Source organism: Gigantopelta aegis, chromosome 10 (assembly GCF_016097555.1).
Source record: "Gigantopelta aegis isolate Gae_Host chromosome 10, Gae_host_genome, whole genome shotgun sequence".
NCBI lineage: Eukaryota > Metazoa > Mollusca > Gastropoda > Neomphalida > Peltospiridae > Gigantopelta > Gigantopelta aegis.
Window position 1 is genome coordinate 54,180,378 of NC_054708.1, and position 16,329 is coordinate 54,196,706.

Below are 16,329 nucleotides of genomic sequence, written 5' to 3' on the forward strand. Positions count from 1 at the left end.
GCGCTCGCGGGATGAAGCGACGAAATAGGTCAGTTCATAATAATCTTGTGAATGCGCTATCAGATAGTGTAGAACGAAAATTCCTTTTTTCACCTATTTCAATCATTTCGTCTTTCTGCCAGACTTTGAGAACGTAACTTCTAGAAGTTCCGTAGAGTATTTTATTTAGAGACTGACAACACAAGATACCATCACTTGCCGGATGTAAACAGTGATAACCATTCATCATTCAGCGCGCTAAAATTAAATACACTACCTCGCGTCGGGCAGTCCTTAGAAGTGGTAGGTTAACGACACCACTAGAGCATCTCGATTTATTAATCATTGGCTATTGGATGTGAAACATACTTCTGACAGTTTTAGAGAGGAAACCCGCTGCACTTTCCCATTAGTAGCAATTTGGGATCCTACACCATCCCTGTCAAGGCTAGGCGACGAGTCACACACCAAGTACGTCAAGGCTATGACTTACACCAAGGTCGCACACCTGCCCAGGTATACCAGTCACTGCCTTCTAAGTCGGTCAATGCTAAACAAATCGGTCAGGGCCAGTCCAAGGACATCAGTACCAACCTAAGTCAGTCAGGGACACGGGCGAGCGTTCACCCTAGTAGACCACACCACTATGACACACACCAAGGCCAGACACCAAGGTCAAGGTCACGGAAAGTAGGTCATGGCCCTGTACAGGCCTTGTTACTACTTATATGGACACGTTAAACCAGTTACTAAGCTAAACAACTCTGCTACACTAAATAGACCATAATACGTTGCACAACTCATTTAAATACTGTTCATGTATTTATGAATAAACTTAATTGAATTGAACAGATTTATAGTGGCGACCTTTGCTGACCTCAGAATGACCTTGATATTCATCGAAAAAAATGGAACCATATTTTTTTTCTGAATCTGTATACAAATGATTATAAATATCATTGGTTCCAAAAATTAACATGAAATTCCCACATGACCTATTTTAGCTACATATGCCCATACACTATCTTCTGGCTCCGTGCTTTTAAACCTTAAAGTCTAGACTTTTAATAAAGTCCAGACTTTAACGTCATAGCAACGCCATTCAAATAGCATTACGTTAAAGTCTGGACTTTATTAAAGTCTAGACTTTAAACTTTATAAGCACGGACTTTGCCTATTTTAGGCCTAACATACAGTAAATAGATTGGTTCTAAGCGATTGTCATATTATAAAACACAATACATATATAGACGTAGCAAAGAAAAAAAAAAACCCCACAAAAAACCCGGTAATATTTTCTAGAACGAAAAAGAAGCCAGCATCTGCATTTAAGCAGGATATTTATAGAGTTCATTGTAAATTGAAAAACATTTTGAAAGTGAGCCAAATACTTCTTTTACTCTGCAAATTTTAAAGCATTTTCAGTTTTGTTTCACGTTGTTATGTTCTGTCACATAATATGTGACATTTTGTTTGCAGACGCAACACCGTTACTAGGATTGGGACCGCGGACACTTTCTGAATATGACAAGAATGATAACGATTTTTTGCTGTACTTATGAAATACATTTTAAAGAACTATTTTCAACAACAACAAAACAATTTAATTGCCCCAAACCCCTCAAAAATGGAAATTTTCCATTAAGGGGAAATAACTCCGTTTAGCAAACATTGACAGACCACGTAAAAAATTGGCTCAATGAAATATTTTTCAATTTAGGCCTTATTTTGGGTTTTAATACCTTTATTAGCATTTACCCAATGAATATTTCCACTAAATTGTTTTTAAAGTAGTCCTAAATGTTTCTTTTAATGCCAAAAAAAAGGACCATTCACTTGCCTCAAGTATTTGGTACATGAATTCTGTTCCAGTAGGCCCAATATCCCTTTTAATAAGTATTCTAAATGAATTAAATCAATATAATTTTCCATTATATAGCATAAGACATATAATAATCAACCATGAATCCAAGAGAAGGGTTTTAGGGATGTACCACACATTAAAATGATTTTAAAATGCCCGGAAAATCCACTGTTTAGTACAATTTAAAAATAATAAACTTAGTGGGGTTATGTAATATCTTGGTCAGCTGGATGTTTTTGCAGAAGTTTATTATATAATGCCATTTACTGTAATTTTGAATGTGGGGTGCTCTTTTTCTACACTGCATAAACACCGTACTATAGAGTTGAACTGCCCTTTTTGAACCTTGCAATCTTCCCTAAAAAAATCATGGATACACCCCTGATAATGTACATTAGGTCACACTTTTTTTCTTTAGGATTATGGATTTTTTTTTTTTTGGAAGGAGGCACTGTCGGAGGATGGAATAAAAATAAAAATAAAATTCACCCAGTTCCTGTTGTTATTTTTATTATTTTGTATTACGGTTGTTTTCAGTAAGAAGTTCGGGATGGAGAACTAAAAAAAAAAAAGATCCAAAAATATTCCTAGTCTTCGTATACTGAAGCCAGGTATTGCATGCTGTGTATGAGACAAAACTACTATCCACAAGCCCCAAAGGTATATAACCAGAACAACCCAAGATTTTAAAAAAAAGATACAAATTGTTTTGTTAATATTTCAGAAGGGTAGGGTATAAATTAAAATATTAAAACCATTCAAGCATACTTTGCACTATTTTTAATGAAAATTCGTTAAAATAAAATTTAAATATACATATTAATTAAAATGTCAGGGGCGAGAACGATTCTTTGGCACCCCATTTCAGATGGTATTGAATTCCACTTTTCTATACACTTCAGGTTGCACTGCACCAAATAAAATACTGCCGGGTCGAAGCTGACAAAATCTTACGGAGTTGAAATTGTATGGGGCTTGTAAACACTGATCTAGCTTATTTCAAGGCTTGTACCTGTAATTTCCCCCCCCAATTTGAACGTTTTATTCCAAGAAGAAAAAAACATGAATCACAATATAATGTGCACTGGGTGTTTTTAAACCACAAAATCGACAGTGAATGCAAGATGTACAGTTTTCCACCTGTCACCAAAATTAACTAAAAGCAAAAGCAGCAGTATATTTAAGAAACAAAACTTTAGTTAGGTACTTGTATACATAAACCTACATGTCACACAAAACGTAGGCTAGTACTTGCATACTTACATATCACACATGCATAAATCAAGATAAAAGTATATACCCATACACTGTAAATGACTAATAAATAAATGAAAACAAATATATAGCACATTGCATTTGGTTCTCGTGAATGCACGAGATTTCTAATTTTATAGTAGTGTCGTATATTTCAGGTTTGATGGAAATGGCCGAAGTAAATCTCATGGAAATTAAAAATATTTAGAGTCTATTTTTGTGCACTTTTTGGTGAGGTATGGATACTTTTGTACATTTATTTTACATTAATTACAACCAACACAAGTGAAAAGCGATTTTTAAGAGTGTTTTAGCATTTCATTGTAATGAACTCTGTCAATAACTTGTAAACTACTGATCAATGATTTTTATGGGCGATTGCTGGACATTTAAAAAATGTTTTTAAGTGTGACCTTATATTATGTATATGGTTCAGTTCAAGAATACAGTGACTGATATTACCAACATTTTAATATACTCGTACAGTTGAGGTCAACTGCAGATGTTTAAACATTGAAGATAAAAATGTCTATTCACAATAGCTTGTATTGAAATAATATACCAACCCAACACGTTTTGTTAAAATAGGTCATTTTTGGATGGTTAACCTCATCAGATGGATAAGTTACTTTAAATTTATTACTTAATTAAAACATAAACAAATATCTGCCATTTTGGACCGACAGAAAATACACCAACAGGAAGATGTGTAACATGCCATCAAAGTTATTTAATAATTGTAAACATTTAAATTTTGTGTTGTAGTCAATCAACAATGGATTAACAACAGTTATATCACAAAACTAGACACTTGTCATGATGATAACACCACTATTTTTCAATAACTAATGACAGTCTCCATAATTTCTGACTTTGTCACTGAATAAAATAAAAAATAGCAATTGAAATGAATTCTGTGTTTTGTATACAGTTATTTCAATGTATTTTGTACCAGTTTCAACTACTGATATTCTTCTTGTAGTACTACAGATAATTATCGCCAACAAACGTGGTTTTCAACCAAAGAAACACTGCAGTATAAATTAACATGTTTCTTTACAAAGTACCATTATACATATTAAATCTCATTTTTAGTACAGGGTAAAAAATAATGCAGTACAAAGAGACTAAAGGTAGAACAGCTTGTGCTCTAGTAAACGTCTGGGAGTGGCGCTCCTCTTTGTGGTGATGCAAGAGGGATGGAATAAACTTTGTAGCAATGCAAGAGGGATGGAATAAACTTTGTAGCAATGCAAGAGGGGTGAAATCCCCAACATATGATTTCCTCGGAAGTGGCTGTTCTATAGACTAGGCACTAGATATAGATCCATGAAATCATCCACTATTTTGCCAAATGCCCTTTCAACTCTGCTTTGTGAAGAGATATGGCCCTGTTCATGTATTATTTACGGTTATGTCATTCCGATTACCTTGGATATTCCATCAATTGCCTTAAAACATGTATCAGAAAAAAAAAGTTAACCTATGCAGTTTGATGATAATTTGTAAATAATTTTTGTTTTAATTTACACTGCACTTTTACCCCAATAAAATGTTAATTTGAGATGGTATGGGTTTAAAACGTAATAAGTTAATATGTTTTTATATGAATTTTATCTTTATTCATTATATTGGCGCTGTCATAATACAGAACATGTTCTATGTCTTCTACTGCCAGATCTGTAGTATGTTTTGTCATATTCGATTCAGTATCATGTTTGTGGGATGGTGCATATAAAAGATCCCTTGCTGCTAATCCAAAAGAGTAGCCCATGAAGTGGCGACAGCGGGTTTCCTCTCTCAATATCTATGTGGTCCTTAGCCATATGTCTCACACCATATAACAGTAAATAAAATGTGTTGAGTGCGTCGTTAAATAAAACATTTCTTTCTTTCTTTCGATTCAGTATCAGTGTATTTCTTTTTTAACTAGTATGGTACCATACTTGGCAGACACTAAAATTGATGGTCACCCAACGGACTACCTTTGTAAAATTCTTGGTCGGTCTCAGCCAATAAAGGTCGTTATGGGCGACTGGGCGACTGCTCATTTTCAATACTGCTGTTATTGGTGATAAATGTGAGTGTGTTGGTTGTACTAAAATTTTGTGTGGAACTAGGGTAGTTGTAAACGCTATCAGTTATCTGTGAAATGAGCAGCTTCACCCACATTTTATTTGGATTTACTTTAAGGGTGAGGGGTGGTAGTACTTATATCCGTGGTGTTTATGTCAATTAATACCCAAAAGGTAGGAATTTTAGCCACATATGTTACTATTGTCTGTGTGATTTGATTTGGTAGTATACACCCTAATTGGACATTATATGCAGAATACATATATAATAATCAACCATAGATCCAGTGAAAGGGTTTTAGGGTGTGTACCCGGGGCTATTGTTTAAAGTATCTCTGTAATGAAACAAGCATTTTGCTATCTTTTGGTACCTATATATCATGTTTACAATGTATATGAATCATACCTAATTTTAAAAAGATCTGAAAAGCCGTTTTTTTATATATTCGTAGTAATTGATCGCATTTTTAGCCATCTCGGTGAAAAACACTCAAAACTACACACCGAGTTACATAATGACGTGTGACGTCACTCCAGGACTAGGTTAGGCACAAACCCTAACCCTAACACACACCTGGATGGTGGTGTTGCAGTCATTTATTATACGTCCCACACAATTGGTGTTTTATTGTTTCTAACTTTCTTATTTCACTTCTCTTTTCAGGTTAATACACATGCAGCTGAGTTCTTTTCCTTAAGATGGACGAAACCATTTTGTTTTTTCTGTGCATCTATTGGTGGTCAATTTATGGTAATAATACAGCTGTAGCACTAGCAAATCCATACTATGCTGTACATGTGTAGTTTGATTAGCATATAATAAATATCATAAATGCCCATCTTTCTTTTCTCAAGAAAATTAAAAATAATTATAAATAGGATTCAAGTTTAATATTTTAGATAACTTTTTTATGTTTCTTCCATGAAAACATGCCCCAAAATTAAAAATATGTTCTTTTTGGTACGTTGTAGACAATCTTCACACTCATGGAACCACACCCAAGAGGGAGTTGGCAGATATGACACATAGATTTATGGAAACTTTGTTTATCACAATTAACTTTCAAAAATTGTCACTTTAAATAAACATTTAGCTGTTAATTTTTTGACAAAATCAGCTTTGTTTAAAAATGTGCTGAAATTGTTCGCACCCTACATTCATCTGTAGGAAATTAAACCTGGTGCGTGAATACCAAGCCTCATTACAGGGAAACAGAAAACCAAACCTCCACTCACGCAAATACACATGTATAAGTTTTGTATAACCTACTTTTAATGTATGTATCTATGTATATATATAGGTTACTTGTATTTATTTGTGCTCAACTCATATATGGGTTCCGCAAATGTTCAGTGTAATTTGAAAATATAACACCTTTGCTGTGACTAAACTTAAGGAGACTCCTGCTACCATTGTGACATAGCCGGTTTATCGACTTAAGGTGTATATTGAATACATTTTGTTTAGAACAGTAATTTCTTTGCCTCAAAAGGCAAGTGATCACCCCTACTCCTCTAGAAAGTTTTAGGAGAGCAGCAAATTGATCGCCTTGGAATAAATAATTTAATAAATGTTGTTTTAATTCGAAACCACATTTGATTGCTATGATTGTGGTCATGGTGAAATCCGCTATATATGCATGTATACAATGATTGTTAATATAATATTTGTAGTAGGCCAAAATGGATTTTACTTCTAAATTTCATATTAACTAAAAAATATGTTATTCTGAAATAAAATAGAATTTGAGCTATTACAAACATTAGATAGATAAAAAAATAGACACCTTACTCTTTTAAAGAACAAAAGTTATTTAATATATAATTTTAGCTGTTAAACGTCTCCGTTTGTTGAAAATGTGTTACAAAAACAGCAAACTGAGGACAGTTTCTGTAACAATTTATTTCATATTCATAACAAGCCTGGATCTACACAAAACACATCACACTTCAGTTTCTGTAACAATTTATTTCATATTCCTAACAAGCCTGGATCTACATGAAAAAACAACACGCTTCAGTTTCTGTAACAATTTATTTCATATTCCTAACAAGCCTGGATCTACACAAAAAACACAACACGCTTCAGTTTCTGTAACAATTTACTTGATATTCCTAACAAGCCTGGATCTACACAAAACACAACACGCTTCAGTTTCTAAATATCTCCATATTAGTTTACGAAGACTGTCTCAGAGAATCATAATACCAGAAACTTTAGGAGACAATAGACTTTTAAATGTTCAATTTTAAAAATAATTTTAATATTCATATCATAAAAATTTAATAATTCAAAATTTCCAAAATCTCTATAGTTTATTTTTTGAAGACTGCCCCTAAGAATAACTACACTGAGGTTGAGAACAATCCTTGGTGTAAACAGCTGTTTTTTGAAGCAACTGTTTGCATAATATTACTTTGTCCACCACTGTACGGACAGGAAAGGTGGTCATATTTGTTCAGCATTGCACAAAGAATGGTTATAGACGATATCAGATCGATTCTGTGACCAAAAGAACAACAAAAACCAAACAATCACTGGAGAAAGGAACATTTTTAATATCATTGCCAAAAACCGATCCTGTCTCGATGTGTATTTTTTTCTTCTACTATGTTTTTTTTTATTGTGATAAAATTTATTTGAGATGTTATATTTTCCTGTTTTTTTTGGTGTATTTTATTGTGGACATTTGTTTATTTATGTATTCTGTTCACAGCTTTTTGGAGTTGGTGGTTGGCGATGGTGATGGGTTTGCAAGTACCTCGTCCTAGCCACTAGTGATCATATTTAATGTTCTGTTTTTTTCAGTTTTTTTTCTTTTTAAATAAATTGGTAATTTCACAAAACTAAAAGGAAAAACCCATGCTCACCTGAGAACATATTCAATATCAGATGTTAAAACAGGGCCTATTCTGGAATTTTGATTAAATAGCTCTGAAACTAGTCTTTAAACATTAATGACCGGTCTCGGTGGCGGGTAGGTACTGGGTTTGAATCCCAGTCAAGGCATGGGATTTTGATCAAATAGCTCGGAAACTAGTCTTTAAACATTAATGACCGGTCTCGGTGGCGGGTAGGTACTGGGTTTGAATCCCAGTCAAGGCATGGGATTTTGATCAAATAGCTCGGAAACTAGTCTTTAAACATTAATGACCGATCTCGGTGGCTGGTAGGTACTGGGTTCGGATCCCAGTCAAGGCATGGAATTTTGATCAAATAGCTCTGAAACTAGTCTTTAAACATTAATGACCGGTCTCGGTGGCTGGTAGGTACTGAGTTCGGATCCCAGTCAAGGCATGGAATTTTGATCAAATAGCTCTGAAACTAGTCTTTAAACATTAATGACCGGTCTCGGTGGCTGGTAGGTACTGAGTTCGGATCCCAGTCAAGGCATGGAATTTTGATCAAATAGCTCTGAAACTAGTCTTTAAACATTAATGACCGGTCTCAGTGGCTGGTAGGTACTGGGTTCGGATCCCAGTCAAGGCATGGAATTTTGATCAAATAGCTCGGAAACTAGTCTTTAAACATTAATGAATTATCTACTAGTAACAAAATTGAAAACAGGCTGATATAGGCCTCGATTATTACATGTATTTTGATATAGAAACTAGTCTTTAAACATTAATGAATTATCTACTAGTAAGAAAATTGAAAACGGGCTAATATAGGCCTCGATTATTACATGTATTTTCATACAGAAACTAGTCTTTAAACATTAATGAATTATCTACTAGTAAGAAAATTGAAAACAGGCTGATATAGGCCTCGATTATTACATGTATTTTCATACAGAAATTAACAACTCAAGTGCTATGGCTGGACCGATGCCTTTCAATTAATGATTGTAATAGAAATCTAATTATTAACTCAGTGTAGTTTAAACACTTTGTGATCTCATTGTCACATTTAATAATCACCACATTGCTTTTATTTTATTTTCAGGCATTCAATCTGATACAGAGATTATGTTGGATAAACAAGAGGTTAGTCTGTTTGATACAGTTAGGGTCTCTATGACAATCCGTAAAGACATAACATTCAATTACAGTGCAGAAATAGGTGACTTAAGCTGTAGACCTGACTTCAAAACACACATAAACCCTCAAAACAAGAACGAGTATCTCTATTCCATGTATATGTATAAAACCACAAAAGTAGGACAATTCAGTGTCAGTGTAAACATTTATGGAACTGAGAGTGTTACAACTGATACATTTAGAGTTACTTCACCTGAACCATTGATAAATCACTGCTTAGAGGAAATTCAAATCAAGGGTGCTTCATATAAGAGTTTCGATGAGCGTGTATACAACACAGTGGATGATATTCGGTTCACACTGTCTAATGAAAGAGGCTGTGGCAGTGACTTTGAAATAAACAAATATAAATGGACTTTCAGCCGCTTCGAATCAGAGACTTACAACTTCTGTATTAGTGACGACAGTTTTAAAGTGTCATTTTCTTCATCCACTGACAATGGAGTTCTAGTTGTGAAAAAACTAACACTTTTAGATGGATATTTCAAAGTCTGCCTGCAAGTTGATGGCAACTATGAGAACAAAATCTACTCTGAAATAAATGTTACCTGTGTGAGTATACATTTAAACATTTTATTTTATAGAACTTTTAGAAGTTATGTCATAACATTCATCAGCGAAGCTTTTCTGATCCAAAAATGCAAGGTTGTCGCAAGGTAGTTACAACCTTGTTACAAGGTTGTACAAGCAATGCAAGATATTTGCAAGCTAACATTTAGCTCGCGTAAGGTAGTCAGTAATTCTGCAAGCTTCCCGCAAGCATATTTTCATTTTGCAAGCTTAAATAATTGTTGCATGCTTTTGCAAGCTAGCTGCATGCTTGCTGCATGCATATCTTCAACTCGCTAGCTTCCCGCAAGCATATTTTCATTTTGAAAAGCTTGCAACAAGCTAGTCGCATGGTTGTAAAAAGGTTCCAAATACTAGCTCGAAACGTGGTAGTTATGCAGTTGTTGCAAGGTTCTTACCAGCTATTTAATAAGCTTGCAATTTTTGTTTGGGCGCGATACCCATTTTCTGGAACATTTTCTTAAATTTGGCATATCAATATTTAAAAAAAAAAAAAATATTGGGGGGGGGGGGGGGTTGAGCATGCAATTTCCACAGCTTAAGACCTAATTATATTTGAGAGCAATTAATGGAAAATCATGTGATTAGAAAACAACAGCTCAGCTAGCAACAAAGTGGTAAACATGTTCCTTACAAAGTAATGAAACCTATACAGTTTGATGCATAACCATGATCAAAATATATATCTATTAATATATATGCTTTATTATTATTTAACAATGGAGGTTATGTGTTTTGTTATCATCAAATTGTTTGATGGGAGCCTACTTTCAGGTTGTTCTTTTTTGGCAAGCCTCTGTATTCCTAATATATGATTATGATGATACCAAAACACACAAGGGTAGCCTAATACTATTTTTATCATATAATCTCAAGCTTAAAAATATACAACATGTTTTTGCAAACTTCATACATGCAACTTTAATTCCAGATATCCATTATTCGATATTCAAATGACGTATGAATATATCTTTGAATGAGAATGTTGTCAACTTAGCATAATGTCATTTTGATGTATCATTGACATTTTTCATTTTCAGAATGCTAGGCAGCTTTCAGTATAAAGCATCTGTTCAACTGTGTACGTTTAATGATTATACATTCATACATCATCGCCATAATACGTTTGCATACGTCAGTAAATGTAATGCCGTTACCCGATTAGTTTTTGAAAGAATGTGATCTGAAAATTAGCACATGCATTTTTTACACTGGATATGCTACTTACACACACACACACACACACATATACACACAGTCACACATACACACACAGACACACATATACACACACACATACACACACAGTCACACACACACACACATACACACACACACACACACACAGTGAAACTTCTCTAGACTGGACATCCATGGGACTATTAATTTTGTCTGGTGTTCAGAGGTGTCCGGTTTTCAGGGGTTTGCATTGATACAGAATCGTTTGTTGCCACATTCGGCTTGATATATATATTGAAGATTAATTCAACAGTTAATAATCCAATAAAGAACCTATGACTTAGATATTTTAACATTTGCTTATATACTTTAAAACCTTTTAATGGTTTTATGTTTATCATCAAGTGATAGTTGAATATGGCGAGGTTTACCTGGACGTTCCATATTAAAAATCGATATGGCAATAAAACGCTACAGACATATTTTTTGGTCACTGAAAAGCCAACATTTCTTTTGCCTACTTTTAATATGGAACGTCCAGGTAAACCTTGCCATATTCAACTATCATTTGATGATAAACATAAAACCATTAAAAGGTTTTAAAATATATAAGCAAATGTTAAAATATCTAAGTCATAGGTTCTTTATTGGATTATTAACTGTTGAATTAATCTTCAATATATATATCAAGCCGAATGTGGCAACAAACGATTCTGTATAATAGATAACATTTTTAAAACAAAATCAAACAAGACAGTGGATTAAATTCATTATTGTTTTGTTGACCCTTGACGCAAACTATAAATATGTTTGTTATGGATATCCAAGCTGTCACTTGATCTGCAATTGACCTCTCCGTATGACGAGTTAACCATGCCACCCCCCATCACATGTGATGTTAGCTTAGACAAACTTTCAATAATGGCTGCCAATTCACATAGTAAAATCATTCAATAGCAAAATCAACTGATCTGCCTATTAAGTTTTTGCCTAAATTTATTTACAAATATCGTTGTGTAATTAAAAATCCGACAAGAGGAGACATTTATGTATTTCACTACAGGGTACATTTACAGTTTCATGTACAACGTGATTTAAATCGACGTAACCATTTTTACTTCAGTAAATCGCAGCACAAGAACACAGAAGTGATGAACGTCGAATGCAACCAACACAACATTTAAAACATCCTATGCTAACTTTTCTTGTCAGGACTGATAAATTAAAATGTCTTGTTTGTTTGTTTTTTCTTCATAATTTTTGTTGTTGTTGTTCGACTTTTATAATGGAATGCCGATATGCCGAGGAGCAAGAGAATAGAAGGCGAGGCGATGATGTGGGTTGAACACACACTATAGACCTCTTTCACATTCCCATTGCACATGTGTGCGAAGAGTAACATCCCTTGCCAAATTAGACGGTATAGAGGCTATATATAAATTGGGGGGCATGATCGACAGTTGTCATGAGCGTCGTGAGTAGCTTAGTAGGAGCTGTGAACCTCTAGGGACTAACGTACATATTGGGGGGCATGATCGACAGTTGTCATGAGCGTCGTGAGTAGCTTAGTAGGAGCTGTGAATCTCTAGGGACTAACGTACATATTGGGGGGCATGATCGACAGTTGTCATGAGCGTCGTGAGTAGCTTAGTAGGAGCTGTGAATCTCTAGGGACTAACGTACAAATTGGGGGCATGATCGACAGTTGTCATGAGCGTCTTGAGTAGCTTAGTAGGAGCTATGAATCTCTAGGGACTAACGTACATATTGGGGGGCATGATCGACAGTTGTCATGAGCGTCATGAGTAGCTTAGTAGGAGCTGTGAATCTCTAGCGACTAACATACATATTTCATATAAAATGGTAAAATGGCTGCGAAAAAACGGTCTACTAAAGTTTACATCGAGATGGTTTAAGTATAAAACCACCTGTCAAGGGTTTTTTAACAACACAAAATTAAAAGATTCATACAATAAAATTAACTTTAGTGGAATGTGTTTGCTAATTTTAACAATTAGAATTATAGTTAAATATTCACGCGGATTTCCAGTAATGTCTAATTCTCCACATGTATCAGTATTTAAAATTTAATAAGATATGCCTCCCCTTCCCCCTGAAAACCCCCCCAAAAAACAAAAACCTAACTCACATAGACCTTTATCCCCTTATCGTTTCATTAAAAAAAAAAAGACAGTCGTACAACTACTAATCAATGTTACATGTCTATCCACAAATTATTTATTTATTTATCTTATTTATCTTATTTTATTTATTTTTTTATTTTATTTTATTTTCACTCTCTTTTATATCAGATACATACAACTTCACTTGAAATAATATCTGATATTTACGAAGTTTTAAAACATATATATTTGTGTGTGTGTGTAGCGCCGTGACCTTATTATTTTATTTATCTTATTTTATTTATTTATTTTATTATATTTCTTTCTTTATTTCTTTTATTTACTTTTCACTATCACTTATATCAGTGACATACAACTTCATTTGAAATATCTGGTATTTACGAAGGTTATTTTTAAAATTCTTTACATGTATTTATTTATTATTCAATTTATTTTCTTTGTTTGTTTGATTTGTTCTTTATTTACACTTCACCATCATGTATATTAGTCATATACAGCAACTTCATATGAAATATCTGGTATTTACGAAGTTTTAAAAATATTTATTTATTTATTAGGCCCTATTTAAAAAAAATTTCATTCACCGTTTTAATTATTTCGGCTTAAATTCAGACTTGGCCTGTTTACTTTTGTTGATTGTCTGTCGTCCGAGGCATGGTACTTAATATGTTTGCTTCCAACATTCAAACGAAGTACCTTATGACTGCGCACAATAAACCATCCTGAGTTTGTAGCCAATATTATCAAGCTGTTAGCTAGTCTAATCTGTTATAAATAAAACTTACATGTTTTTTAGGCTAAATAACCTTGCTTCGAATTTAAATAGCTGTATATGCAATACAATTACATTTCTGACCATTCTCAGGTCGGTAGCAACCAAAAAGTCTGAGGGAAGGGGACTGTAGCACCTTTATAAACCCGGTTTAAAACATGGCTTTTTGCCCCCCCCCCCACCCACCAACTAGAATGTGTCCCTCTATTACAGATTGTGTCCCCTCCCCTCCCCCACCAACTAGACTGTCCCTCTATTACAGATTGTGTCCCCTCCCCTCCCCCACCAACTAGACTGTGTCCCTCTATTACAGATTGTGTCCCCTCCCCTCCCTCACCAACTAGACTGTGTCCCTCTATTACAGATTGTGTCCCCTCCCCTCCCCCACCAACTAGACTGTGTCCCTCTATTACAGATTGTGTCCCCTCCCCTCCCCCACCAACTAGACTGTGTCCCTCTATTACAGATTGTGTCCCCTCCCCTCCCCCACCAACTAGACTGTGTCCCTCTATTACAGATTGTGTCCCCTCCCCTCCCCCACCAACTAGACTGTGTCCCTCTATTACAGATTGTGTCCCCTCCCTCCCCTCACCAACTAGACTGTCCCTCTATTACAGATTGTGTCCCGTCCCCCCCCCTCCCCGATTACAGATTGTGTCCCCTCCCCTCCCCCACCAACTAGACTGTGTCCCTCTATTACAGATTGTGTCCCCTCCCCTCCCCCACCAACTAGACTGTGTCCCTCTATTACAGATTGTGTCCCCTCCCCTCCCCCACCAACTAGACTGTGTCCCTCTATTACAGATTGTGTCCCCTCCCCTCCCCCACCAACTAGACTGTGTCCCTCTATTACAGATTGTGTCCCCTTCTCTCCCCCAACTCAAGATATGTTTCTAAGGGCCTGATTCTAATGTTCATATGTATCATGTAATTTTATTCCAAATACTGAACAAAATTTTAAATAACTTGGTGAAAAAAAATCCCGACAAGAATCCTGAATGTATTTATGTGTATAATATGCTTTATAAATATTTAAATCATGTTAAATACAATAAATATCTGCATACATACACGCGCGCACACATTGATATTATTTCAGCCCATAACCGATATTTATTGTATATGAATCCGAACCGATGGTTTGTCAGGCGTTAACAACCAAATATTTTTATTTCATGATAAGCAATAATTCACAAATGTCTCCAATAAGTCTTGTTGGATGTCGACAGAATTTTCGGGTTCCCTACTGATACAATAATTAATCATGGAGATATTTGCATTCCTATTGTGTGGCCTCTCATTGTCTGTAACCACCAACTTGTCCACAAGTCTATTTTTGCGAGATCTCGCGTGAGTTCGCGGTTTGCGTCCTCGCATTACCCCCCGCAACGGGCACATGTACAGTGGAATGTGAAAGAGGTCTCTTGGAGTAATACCTCTCTGTCACATTTTTGTTTTTGTGGATTACAAGAGTAGTGGTGTATTCTTACATAGTGCACTGTTTGAACCAACGGGTATATGGCACTTGACCTATTTATGAAACCAAAGCCATACACGAAAATAAAATAATAGTAAAAAATAATAATAATAATAATTGTTGTAGCCAGATGGTGGGTTGGTGGAGACCACATCTTTTCCCCTCCAGTTATGTATACAAACATATTGGCTCATCTTCGTTCTGACAAGAGCTATTAGGGCCGTGTACGTTTGGGTACCCTCTTTATAACATCAGGCTGCCCCATCCCCTCTTTTATAACATCTGGCTGTACAGCACACCCACATAAATGAAAAAGTAGGACACAATTAGGAATGAAAATATAGAAAATGTAGGACAAAAAGTAGGAAAATGTAGAACTGAAACAGTATGTAGCAACATTATTCATGCTCATACTGGGAAAACAAATGTGTTAAATCCAAAAAGTGGTATTATTTAGAAAACACTGTTTTATGTGGTGCCCAGTTTGTACCTGTATTTTGTGTTCTATCCAAAATAATATGAATCTTATGTAAGAGTCACGTTATACAGTTATTTCAAATTACTGCACACTATATTAAAGCTGCAGTGTCTGGAATATTTTTATTATTTAAGCATTTAGAATAGATGATCCAGTTCTGTTTGGTACATAAAAGGTCCACCACATCGCTATAGTTTTGCAATGCTCGCTTATCTACATTATCTAGGACAACTGCAAACCCAATGGCCAGCTTGTTTTTCTTAAATTAGCGGGACGTCAGTAGAACTGGGAATTTACGTGATTTGCGCAGGCGCTGAGCTTCTCACATGATTTTGAACAAATTTAACTCTGTTGACTGAGGGGTCATCTCATACCTCCAAAATATATTTATATCCATAGAGGTATGGTACAATACCTTTCCAGGGGTCAGTGGGGGATTTGCCTTGAAATTTTAACAGTGACCAGCGGTTGGCATACGCGTTACATGTAAGGGGGT

General features: G+C 35.1%; 1 protein-coding gene across 1 annotated transcript in view; it reads left to right on the plus strand.

Moving 5' to 3' along the window:
• Positions 1-1,245: 1,245 nt before the first annotated feature.
• LOC121383694 (sperm receptor for egg jelly-like) overlaps positions 1,246-16,329 on the plus strand; it is a 183,480-nt gene continuing 168,396 nt past the window's right edge. Inside the window, exons 1-3 of the mRNA XM_041513788.1 lie at positions 1,246-1,357; positions 5,837-5,923; positions 9,119-9,765. Of these exons, the coding sequence (XP_041369722.1) occupies positions 5,872-5,923; positions 9,119-9,765 (699 nt within the window). The 5' untranslated portion in view covers positions 1,246-1,357; positions 5,837-5,871. The remainder of the gene's footprint in view (positions 1,358-5,836; positions 5,924-9,118; positions 9,766-16,329) is intronic.